The sequence below is a fragment of the Ahaetulla prasina genome, chromosome 1, assembly GCF_028640845.1.
Source record: "Ahaetulla prasina isolate Xishuangbanna chromosome 1, ASM2864084v1, whole genome shotgun sequence".
NCBI classification, from domain to species: Eukaryota; Metazoa; Chordata; class Lepidosauria; order Squamata; family Colubridae; genus Ahaetulla; species Ahaetulla prasina.
In genome coordinates, this window is record NC_080539.1 from 286,826,873 (window position 1) to 286,845,354 (window position 18,482).

At 40.7% G+C, this 18,482-nt stretch overlaps 1 protein-coding gene across 1 annotated transcript in view; it reads left to right on the forward strand.

The window, feature by feature from the left end:
• PDHX (pyruvate dehydrogenase complex component X) overlaps positions 1-3,074 on the forward strand; it is a 57,560-nt gene extending 54,486 nt beyond the window's left edge. The window contains exon 11 of the mRNA XM_058161648.1: positions 2,091-3,074. Within this exon, the coding sequence (XP_058017631.1) occupies positions 2,091-2,355 (265 nt within the window). The 3' untranslated portion in view covers positions 2,356-3,074. The remainder of the gene's footprint in view (positions 1-2,090) is intronic.
• Positions 3,075-18,482: the final 15,408 nt, after the last annotated feature.

Sequence of the window (18,482 nt, forward strand, 5' to 3'; positions counted from 1 at the left end):
ACCTACAGTTCTTGGCAATATGTATTGTGAGTTTTGAAAACAATGGTTTCAGAATAAAATCTGAACTTAAATATTTGCAGTGGACTGGTGGCATTAGATTTTTCTCTTAGCAGTGCTTCCAGCCATAACCTTGGGACATCATATAAAGAAAGTTTGCCCAAATTTCATGGACCCAGTCTTCTTCTTCTATATAGAGTAGGCTATAACTTTCAGGCTAACGGGATTGCTACTGCTTGTATATAAATCTGAATGTATTTGTATGTTTTCAAGTGCAAAAGTAATACAATTTTAAGAGTTCCAATTAGCATACGTAATACTTAATCCATCTTTCAACCGTATTTGAACATTTAAATATAAGTGATTGTTGTTACATTTTGTTTGAATACACAGAATTAAATTTCAGCTAGGCAGTTCAGTATGGAAAATACTTTTGCTGTTCCAAATGTAACTTGTCAGAATGTTCACTGTGTCCATATTCCAAAAGGTGTGTTTATTCTTGATATTCAAGGCACTCCAAATGGAATTCAAAATTTAATTAAACTATGACTTTTAACCCTCACCCCCACCCTCAATCTAGTATGAAATATCTACCACTCAACTTCTGTATCTGCTGAATTTGGAATTGAGACCCATTAACCTTAATGGGATTCTCTTCTGGATAAGTATATACAAGATTGCTTTGCTATTCACAACTGCCAGATTTACTGAAACAATTTCCTCATAAATCTTTCCAGTGAATAGCCATGAGGGATTTTTTAGCTTTATAATTACATAGTTACTAATGAAATACAATATGTCCTTGCATATTTGCTGCTAAATTTAAACATTCAAGCTCTAATTGAAGTAGCTTCATTTTGGCTTCGTTGAGATAATATAGTACATTCTGCCTTAAAACTGTACTCTTGTTAAAATTCGTCCTGGCAAGATTTCTGATTCATGGTAGAATAAAAAAAAACTTCACATTACAATAGTTTCTTATGGGCTTAATTAGTTGGCATTCTACAGCTACCACTAGGAGTATTCAGTGCTGCTAGCAAGATGTCATTTAGCGTAATTATGGTTCGAAAATAGGCTCCCAAAGGACAGAATCATCCCTGTTTGGGAGAAAAAATATCAAGCTTAAAATAATAACTGTTTAGTAAAGTAGCTCTGCTTTGCCTCAGTTAAAAGTTTTCAATGTTTTAAAAAGATATTTTTAGCATTTATTTAAGTGTATCCTCTTTTCTCTTTATTGTTTGAAAAAGACTTACTGTGTCCTAGTTCCATAACAACTGGGCCTGTGCAAAATTTCTTCGTGACCAAGGTAAACCCATTGAACAATCAAGTGAAAACTCTCCTTGCTAGTTGCTACAGCCTACTGCCTCAGGATGTTCATATTTGTCATGACTGTAAAGCTAACAAACTACTTTTAGACATATAATTTATACATTTATAGATATTTGTATACATATCTTCTCTTTACTAGCCCATTTATAGGAATGTGGAATTTCAGATAGATCTCTGGCGTCTTTCTTTTACATGAAACTATTGTCTGGTTTATAAACGTACCTAAGATATAGTGTGGTTACATTGAATGCATTATTAAAACTAGACACTTGGGCCTAGATTGAAAGCAAGTTTCTGTTTCATCGCGCAGGACTGGCCTAATGGTTTTAAATGGGGTTTTTATTGGTTTTTATTGATTTTAAATGGTCCAGCCAATCCTGAATTTTTGTTTTTAAACTGGTTTTAACTTTTATATTGATTGTTTTATTTTGGCTGTAAACCACCCTGAGTCCTTCGGGAGAAGGCGGTATAGAAATTTAAATAAATAAATAAATAAATAAATAAATAAAACTTAACAGCTATGCTAATGACTCAATAGCCATGTTTCATCACATGGAATTTTGAACCAGTTCTTACCCCCAAGTACCCCTATTCTCGTGTTGATGGAGAGTGAGACTACTTGACTGTTCTGTTCAAAACCAAATTCAAAATCCAGACTTAACCATCACAACATATTTATTTCTATCTACCTATACTAAACGGCTTCTGAATTATTTTTCCAAAGTGTCTTATTTTTCTATTTCTTGTCTTTTTTCCAACAAAAGCATCTCAGATCTTGGAATGTTCGGTATCAACAGTTTCATTGGTCTCGTAATGCCTCCTCAAGCCTGCATCTTAGCAGTGGGAGGATCTCGGACAGAACTCACTGTTGTGGAGGATGAAGATGGGAATGAGAAGGTTCAACAACACCAGCTCCTAACGATAACTCTGTCAAGGGATGGTCGAGTGATAGATGATGAACTAGCTTCTAAATTTTTAGACACACTCAAGGCAAACTTGGAGAATCCAGTGCGTCTTGCTCTGTGTTAAAAGATAAAGATTTCATCCTGTGTTTGACAAAATATTGAAACTGAATTCCAAAAGAAGATAAAAGACAACTAGGCACAGAAGCTAGGAAAATATGTATAGTGTGACATGGACAACTTAAACTGCTTATTTATTTAAATAAACTTTAAAAGATGTTTAATGATTTCTATCTCTTGGCTTTTATATGTTGAAGTACTATTGTGCATGTAACATCTACAAAATTGGTTCAGAGTAGTTTTAGAGTATATTCTAATATAAATGGGTATTGCCTGTGTATCATGTAGAACTCTTGGGTAAGACTGAATAGTACTAAAAGAAAAGAAGACCATCTTTCCTTCAAGCTAAACTTTTATCTAGGCTGAATACAAACCGTCTTTTAAGTCATACCAAACTGAGATGGCAAAATGTAATTGATCTGAGTCAAGTGTGTTACTGTTTAATTTTAAAAAAGCAGTTAGAATAGGATTCAGCTATAAGAGTCTGAGAATTCTGTATGAAGAATTATCTGCATACAAAAAATACAGTGACTAATAGTGATAAATAGTTATGAGAAGAAAATGCAGGGTGCCAAAATTCAATTACCTAACAATATTAATCATTAGACTTAAAGTACATTCTATATTCTATTCCTGTTAAACATGTTTTCTACCTACAGTTCTTGGCAATATGTATTGTGAGTTTTGAAAACAATGGTTTCAGAATAAAATCTGAACTTAAATATTTGCAGTGGACTGGTGGCATTAGATTTTTCTCTTAGCAGTGCTTCCAGCCATAACCTTGGGACATCATATAAAGAAAGTTTGCCCAAATTTCATGGACCCAGTCTTCTTCTTCTATATAGAGTAGGCTATAACTTTCAGGCTAACGGGATTGCTACTGCTTGTATATAAATCTGAATGTATTTGTATGTTTTCAAGTGCAAAAGTAATACAATTTTAAGAGTTCCAATTAGCATACGTAATACTTAATCCATCTTTCAACCGTATTTGAACATTTAAATATAAGTGATTGTTGTTACATTTTGTTTGAATACACAGAATTAAATTTCAGCTAGGCAGTTCAGTATGGAAAATACTTTTGCTGTTCCAAATGTAACTTGTCAGAATGTTCACTGTGTCCATATTCCAAAAGGTGTGTTTATTCTTGATATTCAAGGCACTCCAAATGGAATTCAAAATTTAATTAAACTATGACTTTTAACCCTCACCCCCACCCTCAATCTAGTATGAAATATCTACCACTCAACTTCTGTATCTGCTGAATTTGGAATTGAGACCCATTAACCTTAATGGGATTCTCTTCTGGATAAGTATATACAAGATTGCTTTGCTATTCACAACTGCCAGATTTACTGAAACAATTTCCTCATAAATCTTTCCAGTGAATAGCCATGAGGGATTTTTTAGCTTTATAATTACATAGTTACTAATGAAATACAATATGTCCTTGCATATTTGCTGCTAAATTTAAACATTCAAGCTCTAATTGAAGTAGCTTCATTTTGGCTTCGTTGAGATAATATAGTACATTCTGCCTTAAAACTGTACTCTTGTTAAAATTGTCCTGGCAAGATTTCTGATTCATGGTAGAATAAAAAACTTCACATTACAATAGTTTCTTATGGGCTTAATTAGTTGGCATTCTACAGCTACCACTAGGAGTATTCAGTGCTGCTAGCAAGATGTCATTTAGCGTAATTATGGTTCGAAAATAGGCTCCCAAAGGACAGAATCATCCCTGTTTGGGAGAAAAAATATCAAGCTTAAAATAATAACTGTTTAGTAAAGTAGCTCTGCTTTGCCTCAGTTAAAAGTTTTCAATGTTTTAAAAAGATATTTTTAGCATTTATTTAAGTGTATCCTCTTTTCTCTTTATTGTTTGAAAAAGACTTACTGTGTCCTAGTTCCATAACAACTGGGCCTGTGCAAAATTTCTTCGTGACCAAGGTAAACCCATTGAACAATCAAGTGAAAACTCTCCTTGCTAGTTGCTACAGCCTACTGCCTCAGGATGTTCATATTTGTCATGACTGTAAAGCTAACAAACTACTTTTAGACATATAATTTATACATTTATAGATATTTGTATACATATCTTCTCTTTACTAGCCCATTTATAGGAATGTGGGGAATTTCAGATAGATCTCTGGCGTCTTTCTTTTTACATGAAACTATTGTCTGGTTTATAAAACGTACCTAAGATATAGTGTGGTTACATTGAATGCATTATTAAAACTAGACACTTGGGCCTAGATTGAAAGCAAGTTTCTGTTTCATCGCGCAGGACTGGCCTAATGGTTTTAAATGGGGTTTTTATTGGTTTTTATTGATTTTAAATGGTCCAGCCAATCCTGAATTTTTGTTTTTAAACTGGTTTTAACTTTTATATTGATTGTTTTATTTTGGCTGTAAACCACCCTGAGTCCTTCGGGAGAAGGGCGGTATAGAAATTTAAATAATTTAAATTTAAATAAATAAATTTAAATAATAAATTAATAAATAAATAAGTGTGAGAGAGAGTGACACTTGGCAATCAGATCTTCCTCAAGGACCATCAGGATGCTGGTGACTTCTCCTTTAGATTCTTTGGGCTAATGGCTAGTATAGTTGAGCAGCCATCAAAAGAACAATGAAGGATACTTCATATTCATGGTCTCTGGTTTCAGGGCAATTGGCTTGTTTTCCTTTTACTCTCGGCTCCTGTTTAATCAGACAGTAGTTTCTTCATACTTCCATTATCATTCATTTTCGGGAGAGGATGAATCAGTACAATCATTACTGTGTCTGCTTCCAGTCATGGACTCATCTGGTTTTCTAGACTCTGTTGCTAGTCACTCACTGTTTATTTTACCAAGAGCCGGGATCTTACAACACAGTGCTGGGATTTCTCTCTTTATCTTTCTGTTCTTGAAAAAATTGATAAGAGCACCTGTAGTGTCAATGATTTAAAACTCTCTCATAGCCTTATTGCAGTTAAAATGTTTCTCATTTCTGCTCCCTGTTGCATCACTCTGTTTTGAGTAGAATTTCACACAGAACTGAGTAACTTCTAGTTATGCTTCACCGGTACAAGCAAAACAGATGTTTGAAAATAGCGGATCAACTGTAGAAAACATCCCTGGAAATACTGTGCAGCATCACGATCAAGCGAAGTTATCATTGTTCACTATTATATGTTAATCAGACCACCTACAAACTGGGCACCATATTTTAAGAACAACATAGACAAATCAAAAGCAAATCCCAGAAGACCAAGATCATAATGGACCTGGAAGTTTCAGCTTAGGAGAATTGGTTAATATTACTGAATATGTTTAGCTTGGAAAAGAGAAGTTTGTGGGGAAGCATATTAATTGTTTCCAAAAATCTGAAGGGCTGATTTATCTATTTCCTGGACTGAGGGGAGGAAGAATACGAAAATTATTTAGCATGGATGTGCACTGCAACTTCTTGTTAGTCAGAAACAGGCTTTCTATGATAACCCTCAACAAAGAGCTCATGAGATGACCTTACTTGGTGATACCACAGTTGAGTTTTCAGAGTGAACGACTGATTATCTCATGGTCTCAAGCTTCAGATATTTCTTTGCAGTTCAAATTCCATATAATATTACGGTTAAAAAAATATAAAAAGTTGTCTATGCATCTACGTATACCTAATAAAATAACCTATAATCGTTATAATCAGTAAATAATATCATTTGGTAACTGTTTCTTGACTGTTGCCTTGAAGCAAAATCTCTCAAGTTACATAAGTTACATAAGGAGCAGTGGAAGAGAGCCCACCAAAGATGCGTGCAAAAGTTTGGATATATTAGAGCTGTGCAGAGATTAGCCTGGGCATGTATGTAAGCACCTGTAGGGATTTCTTTGGGACAGCTGTAGCAACTAATGTGCAATCCTGGGAAAAATTGATTTTCTTTGAGCTGTTTCCAAGAGGTTCCATTTGCATATCCCCATGGCCTTCCAATCTGGATCTCTGCCCACAGGGCTCTATTACCATTTTATTAACAAGGCACTGTCTATGTCAAGGGTGGGAGTAGGAGTGTTATGGCTGGAAATAGTGGTGCAGCTGCTTGGATGAACTGACTTGGGTTTGCTCACACTGAGCTGCTCCCCTGGTAGAAGGAGGCTGTGGAGCAAGAGTGATGATCTAATCTGGAAGGTGCCCAGTGGGAAAAAATGAAGTCAGAAGGTTATCTTCCATTGCAGTTTCATAATAAGCTTGAGCTGCAAGTATGGGCTGGCATTATGTCGAAACCAAGCAACAAGTTTGATTGGTCAGACTTACTCAAAAAAATTGGCATCCAATCAGTTCAAGGGGGCAGGGGGTAGCCTCAGCATGAGAAGAACTAATTATTTAACTAATTAGTTTAAATAAGGTCCCTCTCCCAATTAACAAGCATTTCCCTGCCCCTCCACCACATCCCTGTAGCACAGTCCTAATGTATGTCTGGTCTTTCACTGCAATATGTTATGTTTTGGTTTCAGTAATGGAGGGATTAACCCTGATCCTTTGGAAATGGAATCTCTTCATTTCAGCCTGACAAAAGTTTTCTAATAAATGCAGAATGATTTATACAAGAAAACATCATGGTAAGGTGGAAGACTCCTGAGATATTAGAGCTAGCTTTTATTTTAAATGAACTGTTGATCGTATTTCTGAATGATTTCTATATTTTAAAAATGCCCTTGCATTCCTTAAGAATATGAGAAATAAGAACAGAATGAGAATAAGGCGGAACTATATATTTGTATTTCATGTTGATGATTTGCAAGCAATGTAGTCCATATGAAGCCAGTAAAATGAAGTTACTTTCCTGGAGTCCAGAGTTGTGTCTTTCAAATTCATTCAAGAATTTATCATTCTGTTCTGCCTGTTTTGCCCAGGCTTAAATAGCAATTAACAGTGTGATTGTGTGTTTTCTAGGGAGTTTTTCTACATAATGGCTGTATTATTTCAGGGAGGCCAGTAGGTTTTGATGAAACCTTGGGCCGGTTTAGCTCTGCCTGGTAAGGCCTGTTATTAAGAACACAAAGCCTGCAATTACTGCAGGTTCGAGCCCGGCCCAAGGTTGACTCAGCCTTCCATCCTTTATAAGGTAGGTAAAATGAGGACCCAGATTGTTGGGGGGGCAATAAGTTGACTTTGTAAATATATACAAATAGAATGAGACTATTGCCCTATACATTGTAAGCCGCCCTGAGTCTTCGGAGAAGGGCGGGGTATAAATGTAAAAAAAAAACCAAAAAAAAAACACCAGGTAATCATGAATTCCTATATTTCAGCTTAATTTACATTATACATTTATTGTAACCTTGAAAAATGGTTATGGGTTGCAGGCATATTTGCAGTTCTAACAATATATCAATAGAAATTGCATGTACTGAAAAACAGAAAGTCTTCCGAGAAAAACAATATGAAAGAAAATACATTTTAAATTTGACAGTCTAATTTTTGAATGTTCCATATTCTTCTTAATCATGCCAAATTCTAGCAAATGGTGCTCATGAACAAACATTGCCTATATTTTATTGCCATCTTGGTGATTACAAGAGCTATTCAGAAAAAGCATCATGTGATTGCAACTAATAAATAAGATAATTAGTCCAGTTTCTCTTAGTCTCAGAGAGAAAAGCAATATTGAAAGCAGTTTCTTTTAAAACTTGGTAATGGACAGAATATTATCTTGTTGACTGGTTTGAAATAACTGAATTTAAGCTCTACCAAACATTGAAGTTATACTTTGCCATATCCTAAAAAATAAGATTACTGTAGGGTAGCATTTTAAATGGTCGTTATGCTTCATTAAAATACCTGCTACTTAATTTTGCCAAATTTTGCAAACTGTCAAATTCCCAATGTAATGACATGTTGTTAATTGTGAAGTCGTGTCTAACCTATCGTGACCCCATGGACAACATTCCTCCAGGCCTTCCTGTCCTCTACCATCCTCTGGAGTCCATTTAAACTCACGCCTACTGCTTCAGTGACTCTATCCAGCCACCTCATTCTCTGTCATCCCATTCTTCTTTTCCCCTCAGTCATTCCCAGCATTAGGCTCTTCTCCAGCGAGTCCTTCCTTCTCATTAGGTGGCCAAAGTATTTCAGTTTTATCTTCAGGATCTGGCTTTCTAAAGAGCAGTCAGGGTTGATCTCCTCTAGGACTGACTGGTTTGATCACCTTGCAGTCCAAGGGACCCGCAGGAGTCTTCTCCAGCACCAGAGTTCAAAGGCCTCAATTCTTTGGCACTCAGCCTTTCTTATAGTCCAACCTTCACAGCCATACATTGCAACTGGGAAAACCATAGCTTTGATTATACGCACTTTTGTTGGCAGGGTGATGTCTCTGCTTTTTAGTATGCTGTCTAGATTTGCCATAGCTTTCCTCCCAGGAGCAAGCATCTTTTAATTTCTTGGCTGCAGTCCCCATCTGCGGTGATCTTGGAGCCCAGGAAAATAAAATCTGTCACTACCTCCATTCACCATCTATGGGCCAGGAATTGAAAGGGACAGATGCCATGATTTTAGTTTTCTTAATGTTGAGTTTCAAGCCAACTTTTGCACTCTCCTCCTTCACCTGCAACAAGAGACTCTTTAGTTCCTCTTCGCTTTCTGCCATTAGAGTGGTATCATCTGCATATCTGAAGTTGTTGATATTTCTTCCGGCAATCTTAATTCCAATTTTTGATTCATCTAGCCCCGCCTTTCTCATGATGTGGTCTGCATGTAAGTTAAATAGGCACAGTGATAGTATACAGCCTTGCCGGACTCCTTTCCCAATTTTGAACCAATCAGTGGTTCCGTGTCCAGTTCTCACTGTGGCTTCTTGACCCGCATACAGGTTTCTCAAGAGACAAATAAGATGGTCTGGTACTCCCATCTCTTTAAGAACTTGCCACAATTTGTTGTGATCCACAATCAAAGGCTTTAGCATGGTCAATGAAGCAGAAGTAGATGTTTTTCTGGAACTCCCTAGCTTTCTCCATGATCCAGTGTATGTTGGCAATTTGATCTCTAGTTCCTCTGCCTCTTCGAAATCCTGCCTCTACTTCTGGTAGTTCTCGATCCACATACCGCTAGACCCTAGCTTGTAGGATTTTAAGCATAACCTTACTAACATGTGAAATGAGTGCAATGGTACGATAGTTTAAAGAATCTTTGGCATTGCCTTTCTTTGGAATTGGAATGTAAACTTACCTTTTCCAATTCTGTGGCCACTGTTGAGTTTTCCAAATTTGCTGGCAAATTGAGTGTAGCACTTTTACTGCATCGTCTTTTAAGATTTTGAATAGCTCAGCTGGAATACTGTCTCCTCCACTAGCTATGTTGTTGCTCAGATTTCCTAAGGCCCATTTGACTTCGCATTATAAGATGTCTGGCTCAAGGTTAGTGACCACCCCATCGTGGTTATCAGGGATGTTAAGCTCATTCTTGTATAGTTCTTCTGTGTAATTTTGCCACCTCTTCTTAATCTCTTCTGCCTCTGTTAGGTCCCTGCCATTTTGGTCCTTTATCATGCCCATCTTTGCATGAAATGTTCCCTTCATATCTCCAATTTTCTTGAATAGATCTCTGGACCTCCCTATTCTATTGTTTTCTTCTATTTCTTTGCACTGTTCATTTAAGAATGCATTCTTATCTCTTCTAGCTATTCTCTGGAATTCTGCATTCAACTGGGTGTATCTTTCTCTTTCTCCCTTGCCTTTCACTTCCCTTCTTTCCTATTTGCAAAGCTTCCTCAGACAGCCATTTTGCTTTCTTGCATTTCTTTTTCTTTGGGATGGTTTTAGTTGCTACCTCTTGTACAATGTTGCGAACCTCCGTCCATAGTTCTTCAGGCACTCTGTCTATCAGATCTAATTCCTTCCAGGTTCCTATGAAGAAAAAACTTTACAGCATCGGACTTTCCTTTCACCACCAGATACATCCACAGCTGAGTGTCCTTTCGGCTTTAGCCCAGTCGCTTTATTCTTCCTGGCGCTACTAGTATTAGCCTGCCACTCTTCCCCAGTAGCATATTGGACACCTTCGGACCTGAGGGGCTCATCTTCTGGTGTCATATCTTTTTACCTTTTTGTACTGTCCATGGGGTTTTCATGGCAAAGAAAACTATTTCCTTCTCCAGTGGATCATGTTTTGTCAGAACTCTCTGCTATGACCAGTCCGTCTTGGGTGTCCCTGCATGGCATAGCTCATAGCTTCATTGAGCTACGCAAGTCCCTTCGCCATGACAAGGCAGTAATCCATGAAGGAGTGTAATGACATACAGTGTATTAATAACATAATATTTTTAAAAAAGAAAAAAAAGTTTATTTGCTATTGTCATTAGATTAAACTCTATACAATCAAAGGCCGAAATACATATGCCAGTGCCAGTGTAAAATTTGAACGACAAGGAAACCCTGATAATATACTGAGGAATAAGGTGTTAATTTCGCATGATAGATAGCAGTGGCAACATAGCAGAATGTTGTGATCTGTCTAGAAATGTCCATTTCCTGTGAGCGAAGACAAAAAGAATCTTTTAAGTGTCTAAAAATAAGAGTAGTGAAGGCTGGGAGGTTATATATTGTAATATGAAGACCAAAGATATACAAGGATTTTAGACTACAAACAGGACCAGAATTTCCATTGTTAAGCAAGATAGTTGGTGAGTGAGTTTCATTCAATCTTATCATATATATTTTTGGCAGTATGCTGTATGCTCTGCATGTTCTTTTAGAAGTTCCATCTATATTTATCTATCTTTTCATTAAGTGGGTGCTTTGTAAATGTGGAAACAAACATTTAAAATCTCAATAATCAAATGAGAGTACATAACAGCAATTTACAGAAATGCTCCAAATAAAGTATCTTTTTTATAAAGCCATAATGTGCATCTTCCAACAAACTTTCATTACTTTAAACTCTCAGGTGCTTGCTAAATTCCAAGATAAGCATCAAAAAAAAAATCCAAAGAAATCCTCAGGCATTAGGAGATTTCAACACAGCGTTACCTTCAATAGCTCTGAACTTCATAAATTAACTTTAAGGTGATTTAAATTAGTATGGCTTGCAATCTTTCAGATTAGATTCTAAAAAGGTGCTTTGGAACCCTCTTGGCATGTATGTAGCACCTGATTGCAATTCTCCAAAGCAGCCATGTCAATTCCAGGAAACATGTAGCAACAAAAGAAGGGAGATGTGCAATCCTGAAAAAAAAAGATGCAGCTGCTTTAAAGAGTTGCAGAGAGGTGCTATGTTCATGCTCCAGTATGCTGTACAGTATCTGTCTGAATTATTTCGTCAACATGCCTCACAACAGGCCTATTACAGTAAGTAACAATTAATTAACAATTGCAGAACTATTAACAGGCCAAATAGAGTTAGACCAGCAGAGGGCAATCTGAGCAACTAAATTATTTTTTTGTGGATTTTTCCCCCCATTTGACTATTTCAATGCAACCTTGATCTTTGCTTCCTCATTGAATAAATTTTTATGGGTAGGGATTTTAGATACATACCGGTATATTTCAAATATTCAAATTTGGTTACTGGATGCATGCCATCAAAAACAGTATTAATAAACAGTCTTTTTCTAGGCTATTTGAATAATAACAATCCATCAACTCCCTAAAATATATCCTTTCTTTATAACTATATCTGCATTCTTGAAATTGCAATCAAGCCTCTTTCAAGATAAACTGTTGGCTTCATGAGTACATTCACGTTGGGTTCTTAGCAAAAAAATAGGGAAGCAGTGTGGCATTGCCTTTTCACCCCCAATCTCCCAGTAAGCCTTAGTCTCCCTATGACTTCATTAGCATATCCATGTAGTTTTTCTTGGCAAGGCTATAGAGATGGTATGCAATTGCCTTGTTCTCAGTGTGCTTTTCACTTCACAGTCCAACCCGTGATTCCCTAAAGCTCCTAACTAGTCCTGATGTTGCTGAGGTTTCAAGCAAAACCAAAAGCTCTTCCCTGCAGACTGTTAAAACATCATCGACCAGACCTTGAGCCGAAATAAAAAATATTGGTGTAAGACGTGAGGTCTCCAGTTCTACCCTGCTCTTTTGCCACCCTAATAGAGACAGAAGATTTGTGGAATCAAAAACAACAGAGGCAGACATAAAAGTTAGGGCAAAAGTACAACTTTTAAGTGAAAAGTGTAATACAGAGAGGAAATATCCACAGAGAATAAAACAAGACATGGCCGCCTTTATAAAGGCAGGTAAATACAGACTATCACATCACTTCAGTAGCTATGAACCCTGTCAAAGGCAGCCCCAGGCAGTCCCCCAGATTGTTCTAAGTGATGTACAGTATCTTATCTGGGTGTGTCTACACTGAGACTCATCTCTTAGGAATAATTTAAACAATTATTTAACATCAACAATCACTTCTGTTGTTCTGAGAAATTAATCTTCTCAATCATTGTGATACATGCTGTGGAGAGATAAAGAAAACATGCCGGTCCTCGACAATCTGACTACATCAAGTGACTCTGAGATCATGCTATCTGACATCCTGTTCTAAAATCAAAGGACGTAAGATTCCAATTAAGCTATTAGTTACTGGTTGACATTAAAAAGGAAAATCCAGGCTCATTAGAAAATGGATTCCACTACATACTTGCTCTTTTTCCACAATTCCACTGCTATGAGCTGTGGTGGAGCAGTGGTTAGAATGCAGTACAGCAGGCTACTTCTGCTGACTGCCGACTAACTGCAGTTTGGCAGTTCGTCTCTCACTGGCTCAAGGTTGATTCAGCCTTCCATCCTTCCAAGGTAGGTAAAATGAGGACCCAGATTGTTGGTGACTCTGGCTGACTCTGTAAACCACTTAGACAGGGCTGTAAAGCACTGTGAAGCGGTATATATGTCTAAGTGCTATTGCTATTATCACATGTAATGATGCTGGCAATGGCACGATGCTCAATTACTGTATGCAGCGCGTGTTAATTAAAGGAATTGATGGATTCTCCAGTTTTGGTGCACAGCCAGGTAGTTGCATCGAAGTGCCACCCACCGGTCAGTGAAACAATCTCCTGATTAAATAACACTGCCCCAGTAGTCAAACCAGAAATTGGTGTTATCCTAACAATTATAATGTGAAAGGGATTTAGTTAAGGAAAGTGATTGCTGGATTCCTCTGGAATCCTCCCCCCTCACCGCTGAACATCACCTGCTGGCAGGAAAAACCAATTCCTCTGCTTTATAGTGAGTGGAGCTGAGCTGTTTGATTAGTTGGTTCAGCTATCTGTTAAGCTGCCTGACCAATAAGGGATAGAGGTGGAAGCCAATTCAGCTTCCTGATCAAGCTGCTTTTTGAAATAAGGTCTCTCTAAACTCATATAGGCAGTCCCTAATGTACAATCACAATTGAGCCCAAATTTTCTGTTGCTAAGCGAGACAGTTGTTAAGGGAGTTTTGCCCCATTTTATGACCTTTCTTGCCACAGTTGTTAACTGAATCACTGCAGTTATTAAGTTAGTAACACGATTAAGTGAATCTGGCATCACTTTATCACCCCATTGACTTCGTTTGTCGTGAAAGATGATCGCGTGACCCCAGGATACTGCAACAGTCATAAATATAAATTAGTTGCCAAGACATCTGAATTTTGGTCAGGTGAGCACAGGGATGCTGCAACGGTTGTAAGTATGAAAAATGGTGAAAAGTCACTTTTTTAGTGCCGTTGTAACTTCAAACAGTCACTAAACAAATGGTTGTAAGCAGGGGTGAAATCTAAATTATTTTGCTACCAGTTCTGTGGCTGTGGCTTGGTGGGTGTGGCTTGGTGAGGGGGTCATGTGACTGGGTGAGCATGGCTATGTGATTGGGGGATCAAAAGACAGAAATTCACTAACAATGTCCTGCTGGAGCAGGGTTGGACTAGATCAGAGGTCTCCAATCTTGGTCACTTTAAGATTTGTGGACTTCAACTCCCAGAGTTCCTCAGCCAGCTTTGCTTGGACTTCTGGGAGTTGATGTCCACAAGTTTTAAAGTGACCAAGGTTGGAGACCCCTGGACTAAATGACCTTCAGGTCCCTTCCAGCCCTGTATTATCCTCTGAAGCTGCATCTAGTGCCAGGTTTGTACTCCTTCCTTCCTCTCCTCCTTCCTTCCTTCTTCCCTCCCTCCCTCCCTCCCTTCTCTCTCTCTCTCTCTCTCTCTCTCTCTCTCTCTCTCAAAAATGACCCACACACACCAAAAAACGGGAAGGGGGGAGTCTGTTTTTTCCTCCCAGCAGGCTTCAGGCTTCAGGGAGTCTGCTGGGAGGAAAAACGGACTCCCCCCCTGTTAGGTTCTGGAAGTAACGAGGCTGGAGACCAGGGTAGTGACAACAGCTCTTTATTATAGGGTGAACCCAGCAACAGGCTGGGGGAAAAACCTCTCCTTTTATACAGTTCTGCTGGAGGCTTCGACCAATCAGCAACGTGCTGATTTCCCGCTCAAATATTTAAAGGTACAAACATGAATACATAACACTCCTCCCCTCCCAGAAAACACTTTGCCTCTATTTACATATTTATTTACATGTTATTTTTCGACGTAGTCACGCAAATAACCTGGGCGTCTCCTAGTTCTTTCTGACCTGCGCGGTTCAGTTCTGGGTGGTGTTTTGAGCTGGTCGGAGGGGCTGTTTTCTCCTCCCAGCTCTTTCTCTGGGCCAACGGGCTCCGGATTATTGGCCGACTCTTTTTCTTGGCCATCCGGCCTTGGATTAATTTTGGAACTTTCCCTGCTGCTTCCCTCGGGAACCTGATGGCGTCGCTGGAACTCTGGGACCTCAGCTAAGTCTTGCGCCTCCCCCGGGTCATTGTCAGCTGTGGATTCAAATTGGTACTGGTCATGATCTGTTTCATTTGGTTCGATTTGGTCAGTTATTCGTTTCCTTAACTGATCTATGTGGCGCCTCCACACTCGGTTGTCGGTTAGCTCTACCACGTACGATTTTGGGCCGGTTATCTTTATTATTTGTCCTGCGAACCAACTAGGGCCGTCCCCATAGTTTCGGGCCCACACCCGGTCGCCTATGCTCATTTCCCTTGTCTTCTCTAGTTCGCCCTTGTACCCATCGGGTGTGTAATGGGGGTTCAACCGGTCAAGTGGACACCGGAGTTTCCGTCCCATTAGCAATTCGGCTGGGCTTTTCCCGGTGGCCGTGCTTGGGGTTCTGTGCTGGACGGCTAGGAAAAAGTCTATTTTTGTTTGCCAGTCACCTGGCTTGAGCCTGGACAATGCCTCCTTAGCGCTCCGGACGGGACGCTCTGCAAAACCATTCGTCGCAGGGTGGAAAGGCGCAGAGAGGGCATGTCGGATGCCTTCCTCTGCCAGGTATTCTTCGAACTGGGCTGCCGTGAATTGGGGCCCATTGTCGGACACCAGAGTGTCCGGCAACCCGTGAGTTGCGAATAGGTGGCGCAGAGTTGCGATTACTGCTTCGGCCGTAGTGGATTTCATGATTATGATCTCCAACCATTTAGAAAATGCATCCACAACCACTAGGAATGTTTGGCCGTGAAAAGGGCCAGCAAAGTCAATGTGGATTCTTGACCAAGGCCCTTGGGGCTTTTCCCATTCTCTGACTGGGGCCGTTGGGGGTAGAGGTCTGGACTCTTGGCAAGCTTGGCATTTCCCTACCCTCTCAGCAATCTCTGCGTCCATGAGTGGCCACCATACATAGCTTCTAGCTAACCCCTTCATCCTTACGATGCCTGGGTGACCCTCGTGGAGGAGGTCCAATACCTTGCCCCTTAACTTAACAGGAATTATTACACGATCACCCCATAACAGGCACCCCCCTTGAGCCGAGAGCTCATCTCGTTTTTTAACAAATTCTTTGAACCGTTCGCCCGGCGCAGCGGGCCACCCTCTCTGTACCCAACCGAGTACAGTCCTTAACACAATGTCGGTATGATGCCGAGCCACTTCCTTTGATGTGACTGGGCCAGAGTCCAACGAGTCAATAAGTAGGATGGGCGTCCCGGGTGGGGTCTTGATCGCCCCTGGTAGTGGGCATCGGCTTAACGCGTCTGCATGCCCACTTCTTTTCCCGGTCGATGCTGCAGCTTGTAGGAATAAGCGGCTAAGAATATAGTCCAACGGGTCAAGCGTGGCGAAAGTGCCACAGGCGTTGGGCGATCGCCAGCCAGTATCCTAGTAGCGGTCTGTGGTCAGTCACGATTTCAAAATTCCGCCCAAAGACATACTCGTGGAATTTTTGACCCCTGACACAATGGCTAGTGCTTCTTTGTCTAATTGGCTGTAGTTCCTCTCTGGGAGGACATCGTTCTAGAGTAGAACGCTATGGGGCTTCTGTGCCGTTTGAAGTCTATGGCTGAGTACAGCCCCCACCCCATAAGGGGAGGCATCGCAAACCAGCACTAGGGGTAATGAGTCGTGATATTGGATGAGCAGGCTATCACTTGAGAGCAGGTTCTTTACTGCTTCAAAAGCCCTATTTTCTGACTTTCCCCAAGACCAAACAGTATTTTTTCCTAAGAGCCTATGCAGCGGTTCCATAGCAGTTGCTTTGTTCTTTAAAAAGACCGCGTAAAAATTAACCAATCCCAGGAATGCCTGCAGCTCTGCTTTATTTTTGGGCGCTGGAGCCTTCCTAATTGCCTTAACCTTGCTCTCAGTAGGGTGAATTCCTTTCTTGTCTATCCGGTAGCCCAAGAAATCGACGGATTCGACCCCGATCTGGCATTTGTTTGTCTTGACTTTTAATCCGGCTGTCCGGAAAATGCTCAAGACCTTTCTTAACCGCTCCCCCAATTCCTCCATGTTTTCCCCTGAAATTAGGACATCATCGAAGTAGGGAACTACCCCTGGGAGCCATCAGGTTTTGGAACAGCCCTGGTGCCACACTGACCCCAAATTGCAATCGGGTGCACTTGAAGGCCCCCCTGTGCGTCACAATCGTTTGGGCTTCGGCTGTGCGGGCGTCTACTGGCAGTTGTTGGTAGGCTTGGGCCAAGTCTAACTTTGCAAAGACTTGCCCTTGCCCCAAAGAGTGCAATAAGTGTTGCACCACGGAACCGGTAAGCGCTTTTCTGTAAGGCTTTGTTAAGCGTCGCCTTGTAGTCAGCGCAAATTCTAATTGACCCGTCCGGTTTTATGGGGGTGACGATTGGCGTCTCCCACTTTGCGTGGTCGACTGGCACCAAAATCCCCTGATTAATGAGCTTATCCAGCTCCTTATCGATTTTTGGTTTTAGGGCAAAAGGGACTCTTCTCGCCTTAAGCCTAATGGGGCTACCTGGGGTCTAAGTTGAAGGAAATAGGGGTCCCCTTGTACTTGCCCAGGCAGTCCTTGAAGACATCTTGACCTCATTAAAGAGAATGTCTTTCAGGTTACAGTCACTTCGGTAGATGCCAGTCACTCCCATGCCCAGGGCACGAAACCAGTCTAGTCCCAACAGACTGGGCAGAGTTCCTTCGACGATCGTGATGGGCAGGGTCTTTTTATGTGGACCGTACTCGACTCGGACGGAGGTGGTCCCTCGAACAGGGATGCGATTCCCCTGGTAGTCGTGCACTCGTAGCCGTTGTGCTTGCAGGTGGCGCTTCGCGACGGACGGCAGCGACTTCGCCAAAGTGTCCCAGGACATGATGGTGATCGCTGATCCCGTGTCTACTTCAAGCCGGCACCGTACACCCTCTATTTTTGGCTTGGTGAAGATCTTCTTCTCCACTTTGGTCGAGGCGCGGCCTATGATCACAGTTGTTTGGTTGGAATCCGCGCCTTTTTTGTTTGAGCCAATCGCGGGCCGCCTTGCCGATTCCGTGCTCTGATTGGCCGATTTGAATTTTCGGCGGAAGGTTGGGCGCTCGACAAACTTGAGCTAGGTGCCCTTTCTTCCCACACCGCCGACATGTCGCGTCTTTAAACTTGCAGCGTTGGCGCTGGTGTTGACCCCGCAGCTTCCGCATTCGTCTCGGTCCCCTTGTCGCGTTTCTCGGTGCGGCAGACCCTTCCTCATCTTCACCGTCGGATTCGGTCTGAACCTCCTCCTGGTGCACCGGAGTTGCCTTCGCGCTCGCCTTTTGTGGGACCGGCTTCTGCAGTGTCTCTGCCGCTTGGGATGACATTTCATGTGCTCTGGCTTCGTCCAGAGCGTTGGCTAGCGTGAGGTTGCT